Below are 10,543 nucleotides of genomic sequence, written 5' to 3'. Positions count from 1 at the left end.
TTCAGCTACAAAGTCATCATAGTCTGCCTGTCAATATCCATCAGGGATCATTACTCACCTAATGAAATAGGTTATTTAGGGCTGCTTTGCTGACACCAGGGCTACAACAGGGGATTTGGCTCCAGCCATCTCAATTTGCCTCTCTCGCTCATTCTCTCTCTCCTGCTCCCAGCAGCACTGACCTGAAAAAGGAAAATGGACAGATAGGAGTATGAATTCTTCTGCTGTGGCTTTAATTCTGTGGGTTTTTGTGCTTGTAGCTTTTTCAACCGCCAAAACGCCACACAGTGCCAGAAAAGCAATATAACAAAATCCCCAAATCCCAAACTAAGTTGGAGTCCTGGAAGCCACTGACTTCAGAACCACACCCAGGGATATTACATTACTATGAAGTACTGTACACTGACTTCAGAACCACACCCAGGGATATTACATTACTATGAAGTACTGTACACTGACTTCAGAACCACGCCCAGGGATATTACAATACTTGCACTCACTAACTGTAAGTCGCTCTGGATAAGAGCGTCTGCTAAATGACTAAAATGTAAATGTAAGTACTGTACACTGACTTCAGAACCACATCCAGGGATATTACATTACTATGAAGCACTGTACACTGACTTCAGAACCACATCCAGGGATATTACATTACTATGAAGCACTGTACACTGACTTCAGAACCACATCCAGGGATATTACATGTCTCTTAGTTCCTTAGGTCCTCATACACCCCTTCAGTCGTTTCTTTGGTTTGGTTTTCCACTACATGAACTCTACACTCTCAAGGTTACAGTTGAGTGTTTATTCGTTCTCCGAAAACCCATTTCTCTCTACTGCAGCTAGAACCTAGCTCATAATAAACACTTCACAGAACTCTTCTCGTCCGAACTCCTACTCCCTCCCGACATTGTACAGCAAGCAGACAACAAGGAGAACTGTGATTGTGGGAGAATGCCATATGTTAATACACTCAATAAATCAATAGGGTCCTGTAATTGAAATGGGTACCCATATGGGTTAGCTAACAGTCAGTGAGCGATCCAGTCAGCCAGCCAGCCAGTCAGCCAGCCAGCCAGCCAGCCAGCCAGCCAGCCTTCACTCCTCTCAAAAGAGAAACACTGACCCCTTCAGGTCAGTAGCGGTACTGCACACTCTCGCTGTCACGGTTTCACGGCCCCCACCACCACCCACTTTAGTGTTGATTAATAAGGTTAATTTTACATGAGGACACTGGATGTTAATGCTCACTGTGCCCCCTTGTCTAAGCAATTACCAGAGAGGGCAGAGCTGCTGTTGGGTTATCAAACACAACACGATGCCTCCTGAAGCTCAGCTAAAGCATGCTGACTATTCATACAGCAGGGCAGGGGTAGGCAACCATGGTCCTGGAGGGCCACAGCCACTTCATGTTTTTGATTTAACCGACCTGGAAGAAGACCAGGTGTGTTAAATTTAGCAAATCACTGAACTGATCAATTAGCTCAGTTGGTCAGGTGTGGTGCCTAGTTGGAACAAAATCCTGCAGTAGCTGTGGCACTCGAGGAACAGGGTTACCTACCCCTGCAGTAGGCTATCTGTTTACTTTAGAAGCCTCCGGCGATGAGAAGACGTCCTGAAGACATCCTGGTTTTTGAGGTTGTTGATGGGATGGGGTGCACCAGACCTGAATTAAGAGGAACAGTGGTGGGGGTCAGGGAGTAGGGGGGATGCGGGGAGAGTAAGAGACAGACAGGGATGCCACTCCTTGTTGTCCCGAGAGAGAGAAGGCTAAAAGATTTTGGATTTGTAATGTATTTAGACATACTGTGTGTACAAATTGTGGATTATTCTCTTGCTAGTCAACATCTTCATCCTCAGGGTAAAAATGGCAGTATCAAAAATGTCAATAGTATAAGTGACAGACGATCTTCTACAGGGTACACACAGAGACCAGAGACTAACTCTCTCTCTTCTCTCTCTCTCTCCTCAGGGACCCCAACAAGCCTGTTCCTCAGGACACTAAGTTCATCCACACCAAGGCTAACCGCTTCGAGGAGGTAGCCTGGTCTAAGTACAACCCCCAGGACCAGCTGTACCTCCATATCGGCCTGAAGCCCCGCGTCAGAGACCACTACAGAGCCACCAAGGTGGCCTTCTGGAAACACCTGGTGCCCCACCTGTATAACCTCCACGACATGTTCCACTACACCTCTACCACCACCAAGGTAATGCTACCGCTCTTTAACTCACATCTCCCTTTCATTTCATTGGTTTACTGGAAAGTGTGTTGTGATTATAAATACACTTTCAAATAAAGTTTGATTTGATTTGATATGTGGTGATATGGTTGTGTTAGTTGAACTCACTGACTGTAAGAAGTCGCTCTGGATAAGATGTTAATGTAATATGTTTGATTTGAAGGTCCCCCCGTCAGAGACGACCCAGAACGCCCTGTCCACTAAGAAGACGTGGCCCTTCAACACCAAGCGGCCCCCCATGTCCCCGGCCTACAACAACGAGGATAATGAGGCGTGGAACGGAGACGAGGAGACCGGCCCGCTGGTCGTAGAGAACCCCAGGGACTACTCCACGGAGCTCAGCGTCACCATCGCCGTGGGAGCCTCGCTGCTCTTCCTCAACGTTCTAGCCTTCGCAGCGCTTTACTACCGGAAGGATAAACGGAGGGAGGCTTCGAGAGGTCGCCGCGGTCAACCCAGCCCACAGACCCGTCACGGCCAGGCTACATCCAACGACATCGGCCACCACCAGGGCCCCAACGAGGAGGAGATCATGTCCCTGCAGATCAACCAGACGCACCACGAGTGTGAGGCGATGGGGGTGGGGAACCCAGGCAATGACGGGGGGTTGCGTCTGGCCTCGCTTCCCGACTACACCCTGACCCTGCGGAGGTCACCGGATGACATCCCTCTGATGACCCCCAATACCATCACCATGATCCCAAACTCTCTGGTGGGGATGCCCAACCTGCACCCCTACAACACTTTCACAGCTGGGTTCAACTCCACCGGCCTGCCCCACTCCCACTCCACCACCCGTGTATAGCTTTAAGGAGGAGAGGGTGATGGTGGAGGAGAGGAGAGGGTGATGGTGGAGGAGAGGAGAGGGTGATGGAGGAGGAGAAGAGGATTCTGTTTTATAAATATCACAGGGAAGGGGAAGGCAGGAATAAAAATAAAATAGATTTATCTAGACTTTTACTACCAAGAGGACAGAGAGTGGCTGAGAGGAGACGAGAGCTCTCTGCTTTCTGTGTGGATGTCAAGTTGTGAAGAGCTGCCAAAATCAAACTGCTACTCCTCCCTCCCTTGATTGGATGGGGCTGAGGAGGGAGGGGTCCATTCTGCTGTGTTTTTCTTCTAATAATCATTTTAAAAGCCTTTTTAAGCAGACTGACAGGGGAGATTATCAACACTTTGTTCTTGAATTCATAACACCAAGAGGAAAGTGTTTTGTCTTCCTCCTCTTCCTGAGGGAGACAGAACAGACGTTTCAAACAAAGGCCTCTACCAGGAAATCGGCATAATGTTAGTAGCTTTTTTTGTTTTGTTTCAATGCCTTACAAAAGCTTGTTTTTTTTTGTTTTTTTTCTCTCTCTTAGTTTTTATTGTTCCCAGAGACTATTCCATGTGGAGTGTGTGACATTTTGACGTGACTCAAAAGACACAAGTGACTGGACTGAACTGAACTGAACTGGAACCAAGAGTATCAACTCTGCTGCAGTGCTGAAGATGAAGAGAATTAAAAAGCAACTACAGCCACACAGATGGTGGTATCTTTTTTTAGCTCCCATAGAGAGGATTTGTCTGGAATAGACTCTGCCATCCCAGATGAGACCACAGAGATAAAAACTATGTTACTGTGATTGTTTTGTTAAGGAAAAAAAAAGTGCATCTTTTGCAACCAATTAATCTGTTAAGCGATCTGATTTTATCTCTCCACAAAGTGTTTACCTCTACACTTACACTGCTCAGCGCACCTGTGTGTCGGTGTGCATATAAACATGGTTGTGTGTGTGTGTGTGTGTGTGTGTGTGTGTGTGTGTGTGTGTGTGCGTGCGTGCATATGTTTGCGTGTGTGTGTGTGTATGTGTGTGTGTGTGTGTGTGTGTGTAAGCGTGTATGTTTGCACACCAGCGTATCCATGCACGTGTGTGTGTGTGCAGGTGTGTGTGTGCTTACACAACTGTTTTTGCGTTTGTAGGGCGTTTTATGTGGCGGGCGGGAGGGAGTGCGGGCGGGGGGGCGGGTGTTGAGGAGTTTCTCATATTGTTCATTCTGTTCTCTATCACCAGTGTTGTTTACGTTGCAGCTGCGTCTCTGGGTGTATGTCTTTACTGCGAAATAGCACTTTTGTTATTTAAAAAAAAAGTTATATGTCTAATTTTACTTAAAAAGATTACAAAAATAAATATATTATTTTACGTGTAAAAGAAAAAATAGCTAAAGATTCAACTGAACTAACTGACATGATTCCATTGACTTTGTAAGAAAGAGAGAATCTCTTGAAAAGCAGACAGTGGCCTGTTTGCACTGAATAAACTATATCAGTGCACACTTGTTTCTTTGAATATACTGTGTATATATATATAAATATGGGCATACATACATATACATATATGGCTTTTACAGAGCGATATCACTACCATGTAACTACTCTACTTGTAAACTACTGTTAAGCAGTGCAGAGCGGTAACTACACTAGGTAACTAGTACTACAGTTAATATCAAACTGAAAGCACCACCAACATGTATGAAGGTCATTTCTGTGTATGGGCTTCATCATCGGTAACATCATGAAGCTGAACAACCGACCGCTCCAGGTGGCTTTGTACGAGCTCTATATGTATATATATGTATAAATATATTTAATATTTATTTATGTATACCAGACGCATAGATGCTGATTGTGCCATGTGCCAAATTAAAACCATAAAAATGGAGACGTTTCACTAAACTTTTTTCTTGTGCTGAAATTCTTTCTTTCTTTTTTGATGGAAATTCTGTTTCTCCTCTTCGTCATTTCTGAAATTCCACTTAGAATGAGATTATAGCTCTGGAAAAATCCCCAAAACAGAAATTGTTCATCTCAATTTTCTTTCTTTCTTTCTTTCTTTCTTTCTTTCTTTCTTTCTTTCTTTTTCTCTCTCTCTCTCTCTCTCTCTCTCTCTCTCTCTCTCTCTCTCTCTCTCTCTCTCTCTCTCTCTCTCTCTCTCTCTCTCTCTCTCTCTCTCTCTCTCTCTCTCTCTCTCTCTTTCTCTCTCTCTCTCTCTCTCTCTCTCTCTCTCCTTTCTCAACCCATGAGAAAAACAGGCTAATAACCTCTTCCAACAAAGCCATAATTATGATTTCTGAGTGACTTCCTGCTGGTAGTCAGAAACAGGTTTGAAGGGGACAATACTCTTGATGAGAAAGAGGACACATTAGAACAAATACATTATTACATGTGACGAATAATTGTGTATCCTGTGGTGCCAGACAATGCAATGTCTAGTCAGTCCATCACTAACAGAAACACCGTCAGACAGGAGAGGGAGGAGGTCATGGGAGGGGAAAGAGGTGGGTGTCTTGTTCAGTACCAATCAACCACCTCCAGCCTAGTGTGAAACCGTGGATCCATACCAAATGGCATCCTGTTCCCTATATAGTACACTCAGAACCCTGTATTTATGGTCATGTCTAGAAGGGATGCCGCTAATGTATTTAGAATCTTTAGACATTCAGTTACAAAGCATTATTGAAATATTCCCCATGTAATGGGGCACTAACATGGCTGCCATACAATGCTGTAGTGTAAATGCATCATAATGCAGAAACCTCAATGTCCCAACTCTCTTAATACATGGCTCTGAGTGCACTATGTAGGGCCCTCAAACTCAACTGTGGACCTCGAAGCCAGTTCCACTGCATGTTTTCATTGTTCCCCTCCAATCAGGGACTGACTTAGAAATGGGACACCAGGTGTGAGCAATTAATGATCAAGTAGAACAGAAAAGCAGCAGGCTCCGGACCTCGCAGGGTCAGAGTCCCCTGATGTAGGGAATAGGGTGCCATTTGGGATGCAGAGTGTGCCACAAATGGCAGGACGCCTAGTGGTTAAGAGAGTTGTACCAGTAACCAAATGGTTTCTGGTTCAAATCCCTGAGCAGACTAGGTGAGAAATCTGTCAATGTGCCCTTCAGCAAGGCACTTAACCCCAATTGCTCCTGTAAGTTACTCTGGATAAGAGCGCCTGCTAAATGACAAAAATGTAAATGTACATTTTTTACATCAAAAGAGTGGTCTGTCCCATGTGACCTGAGAGGAGGAAGGAGCCTGCCAGAGGTTTGGGGATGGTCTGTGTCTCTGTGTGTGTGTCTGTCTGTGTCTCTGTGTGTGGCTCCGGACCTCGTAGGGTAAGAGTCCCCCTGATGTAGGGGACAGGGTGCGATTTGGGATGCAGCCATCGTTAAGGTGTCCATATTTGGACATCCTCAGAGTCACAAGCAGTTGGCAATTCCTTCTTACTCTGAGGCTGTACACCTTAATAATCAACCTGTCCTGAATGGATTGAGGAAATATACCTGTACGCCTGGTCAGACCAAGACTAACTGGTTCAACTGTACACATTATAACAGGTAGTATGACATTCCTATAACGATGTTATGACAGGCAACCAGTTATAACAGCGTTATGACAGTGTTCTGGAAAATTCGATCCAAAGATTAAGGCAGAGACTATTTAATGATATAATAGAGACATCTTTAATCAAGCAGCTGCAGGGGGGATCTATCTCTGATTTCACAGGGAAGAACTCAAGGAAGAAATGGTTCCATGTCCCTTATATAGTGGGAGGTGATCATACAATCATATTGTTACACAACAGTTATTTATAGAAGCAGCAGTTCCAGAACACAATGACCTTCTGTTAGGGTGCAGATATACCAGGAGTCTATGAAAGGCATAACATCACAGTCCAACACAGAACATATCCCTTGAGAAGTTACAACAGCTCACCCCAAATTCTGCCACCACAACAGGATACCAGTGATAACAGTGTTATGACAGGATACCTGTATAAAAGTGTTACAGTCCTCTCTGTTTATTTCACGGTTCAGTAGCTATGTTTGAAGCTCACATCATTCATAGGTATAGCCTGAGATTCCCTGGCCCTGTACTTTACTGTACTGTGCTGTGTGTTTGTGACTGTTTCGACAGCTCCGGAGCCAAAACCAGCACCAGGAAATGGATGTACCAAATTACACAGTCCCACCTGTAGGGAGGTAGAGAGATGAGTACAGGTGTGAGGGGAGGAGAGAGGGGAGGTGTGCAGGCAGGCAGACACTGCTAGTGATTATCCAGCTCCTACTATTGTTGTTGCTGAGAGCTTCCTCTATGCACCTCTCTTTCTCTCTCTCTTCTCTCTCTCTCTGCACCTGTCTATCTCTCTCTTCTCTCTCTCTCTCTGCACCTGTCTATCTCTCTCTTCTCTCTCTCTCTCTGCACCTGTCTATCTCTCTCATCTCTCTCCCTTTCTCTGTCTCACTCACATACACAGACACACAATCTGCACCGCTCTCGCTGCAGCCCAGTTTCTATTTATCTTTCTCTCTTTCTGTACCTCCATCTGCCTCCCTCTCTCTCTCTCTGCCTCTCTCTCTCTCTCTCTCTCTCTCTCTCTCTTCTCTCTCTGCCTCTCTCTCTCTCTCTCTCTCTCTCTCTCTCTCTCTCTCTCTCTCTCTCTCTCTCTCTCTCTCTCTCTCTCTCTCTCTGCCTCTCTCTCTCTCTCTCTCTCTCTCTCTCTCTGTCTCTCTCTCTCTCTCTCTCTCTCTCTGCCTCTCTCTGCCTCTCTCTCTCTCTCTCTCTCTCTCTCTCTCTGCTCTCTCTCTCTCTCTCTCTCTCTCTCTCTCTGTCTCTCTCTCTCTCTCTCTCACTCTCTCTCTCTCTCTCTCTCTCTCTCTCTCTCTCTCTCTCTCTCTCACACACACACACACGTTCCTTTCCATCTTCCAATGAAGTGCCATAATCAGAATTATAGTGGTTAATGTTCAGTCATTTTATTTCTTGCTTGGATTGTTGTGATGTTCTACTGAAGAAAAAAAGATAACGATCACTTCCTTTTGAGAAACCAGCAGAGGAAAATATGTCTGCACTCTCTATACAGTATGGGTACTCCATTTATTTTTCTCACCGGGAAATAATATACAATGCACTTTTCCAACAATATTAATAGTTATCATTTTCAAAACAGACAGGTTTTCATCACAACAACAGCGAAGGTTTGGTTTGATATTTTTCAGGTTTTCTCACGAGTCACAACAAAACAGCATTGCCATTTATCAGTGAGTCACCAACAACCAAGATGTTTTGAATCATTTGTAAGTAAAAACATTAATTTTTTTACAGAAGAAGATTAAATGAACATCAAAAAGAAGAACATTTTTTGGTTCCATATAAATTACTTGGTTGCATGACAATACATCTTTCTCCCTATCTCAAACTCACTGTACAGTTCCACATCATAACGTCTTGTCTGGATGGACAACCTTGAATGTGAACCTGACCATTGAGATACCGAATGAGAATGAGACACTGTACATTTGCATTCAAAGTGAGGTTGCATTCATCTCATCAATATAGCTACTCCTGTGAGCTAACCACAACAGGCTGGCTCTGAGCAGGAAGCTATACAGTATAGTAGATCACAGTACAATTCAGTGTGTTATCTTATTCCAGTAAATATCTATGTATTATATTGCAGTTCAGTGTATTGTTCCAGTACAGTCTGGTCCGGAGCAGTCCAGTACAGTTATATTACATTAAAGTACAATACGGTGTATTATATACCAGTCCAGTTCACTTGAGAATATTATATTCTAGCACAGTACAATATATTATATTGCAGTCCAGTCCAGTACAATGTGTTATTATATTCCAGTCCAGTACAATATATTATATTGCAGTCCAGTCCAGTACAATATATTATATTGCAGTCCAGTCCAGACAATATATTATATTGCAGTCCAGTCCAGTACAATATATTATATTGCAGTCCAGTCCAGTACAATATATTATATTGCAGTCCAGTACAATATATTATATTGCAGTCCAGTCCAGTACAATATATTATATTGCAGTCCAGTCCAGTACAATATATTATATTGCAGTCCAGTCCAGTACAATATATTATATTGCAGTCCAGTCCAGTACAATATATTATATTGCAGTCCAGTCCAGACAATATATTATATTGCAGTCCAGTCCAGACAATATATTATATTGCAGTCCAGTCCAGACAATATATTATATTGCAGTCCAGTCCAGTACAATATATTATATTGCAGTCCAGTCCAGTACAATATATTATATTGCAGTCCAGTCCAGACAATATATTATATTGCAGTCCAGTCCAGACAATATATTATATTGCAGTCCAGTCCAGACAATATATTATATTGCAGTCCAGTCCAGTACAATATATTATATTGCAGTCCAGTCCAGTACAATATATTATATTGCAGTCCAGTCCAGTACAATATATTATATTGCAGTCCAGTCCAGACAATATATTATATTGCAGTCCAGTCCAGACAATATATTATATTGCAGTCCAGTCCAGTACAATATATTATATTGCAGTCCAGTCCAGTACAATATATTATATTGCAGTCCAGTCCAGTACAATATATTATATTGCGGTCCAGTCCAGACAATATATTATATTGCAGTCCAGTCCAGACAATATATTATATTGCAGTCCAGTCCAGACAATATATTATATTGCAGTCCAGTCCAGTACAATATATTATATTGCAGTCCAGTCCAGTACAATATATTATATTGCAGTCCAGTCCAGACAATATATTATATTGCAGTCCAGTCCAGTACAATATATTATATTGCAGTCCAGTCCAGACAATATATTATATTGCAGTCCAGTCCAGTACAATATATTATATTGCAGTCCAGTCCAGTACAATATATTATATTCCAGTCCAGTCCAGACAATATATTATATTCCAGTCCAGTCCAGTACAATATATTATATTGCAGTCCAGTCCAGTACAATATATTATATTCCAGTCCAGTCCAGTACAATATATTATATTGCAGTCCAGTCCAGACAATATATTATATTGCAGTCCAGTCCAGTACAGTGTGTTAATATATTCCAGCACAGTACAATATATTATATTGCAGTCCAGTCCAGTACAATATATTATATTGCAGTCCAGTCCAGTACAATATATTATATTGCAGTCCAGTCCAGTACAATATATTATATTGCAGTCCAGTCCAGACAATATATTATATTGCAGTCCAGTCCAGTACAATATATTATATTGCAGTCCAGTCCAGACAATATATTATATTGCAGTCCAGTCCAGTACAATATATTATATTGCAGTCCAGTCCAGTACAATATATTATATTGCAGTCCAGTCCAGTACAATATATTATATTGCAGTCCAGTCCAGTACAATATATTATATTGCAGTCCAGTCCAGTACAATATATTATATTGCAGTCCAGTCCAGACAATATATTATATTGCAGTCCAGTCC

At 42.7% G+C, this 10,543-nt stretch overlaps 1 protein-coding gene across 2 annotated transcripts in view; it reads left to right on the top strand.

Annotated features, from left to right (window-relative positions):
* Positions 1-3,535, top strand: part of LOC121531188 (neuroligin-3) — a 383,312-nt gene extending 379,777 nt beyond the window's left edge. For both annotated transcript variants that reach the window (XM_041836459.1, XM_041836455.1), the window contains 2 exons: positions 1,973-2,207; positions 2,404-3,535. In XM_041836459.1, the coding sequence (XP_041692393.1) occupies positions 1,973-2,207; positions 2,404-3,045 (877 nt within the window). In that variant the 3' untranslated portion in view covers positions 3,046-3,535. The remainder of the gene's footprint in view (positions 1-1,972; positions 2,208-2,403) is intronic.
* Positions 3,536-10,543: the final 7,008 nt, after the last annotated feature.

This window comes from Coregonus clupeaformis, unplaced genomic scaffold, assembly GCF_020615455.1.
Source record: "Coregonus clupeaformis isolate EN_2021a unplaced genomic scaffold, ASM2061545v1 scaf0024, whole genome shotgun sequence".
NCBI classification, from domain to species: Eukaryota; Metazoa; Chordata; class Actinopteri; order Salmoniformes; family Salmonidae; genus Coregonus; species Coregonus clupeaformis.
This window is presented reverse-complemented; position numbering and strand designations above follow the sequence as displayed.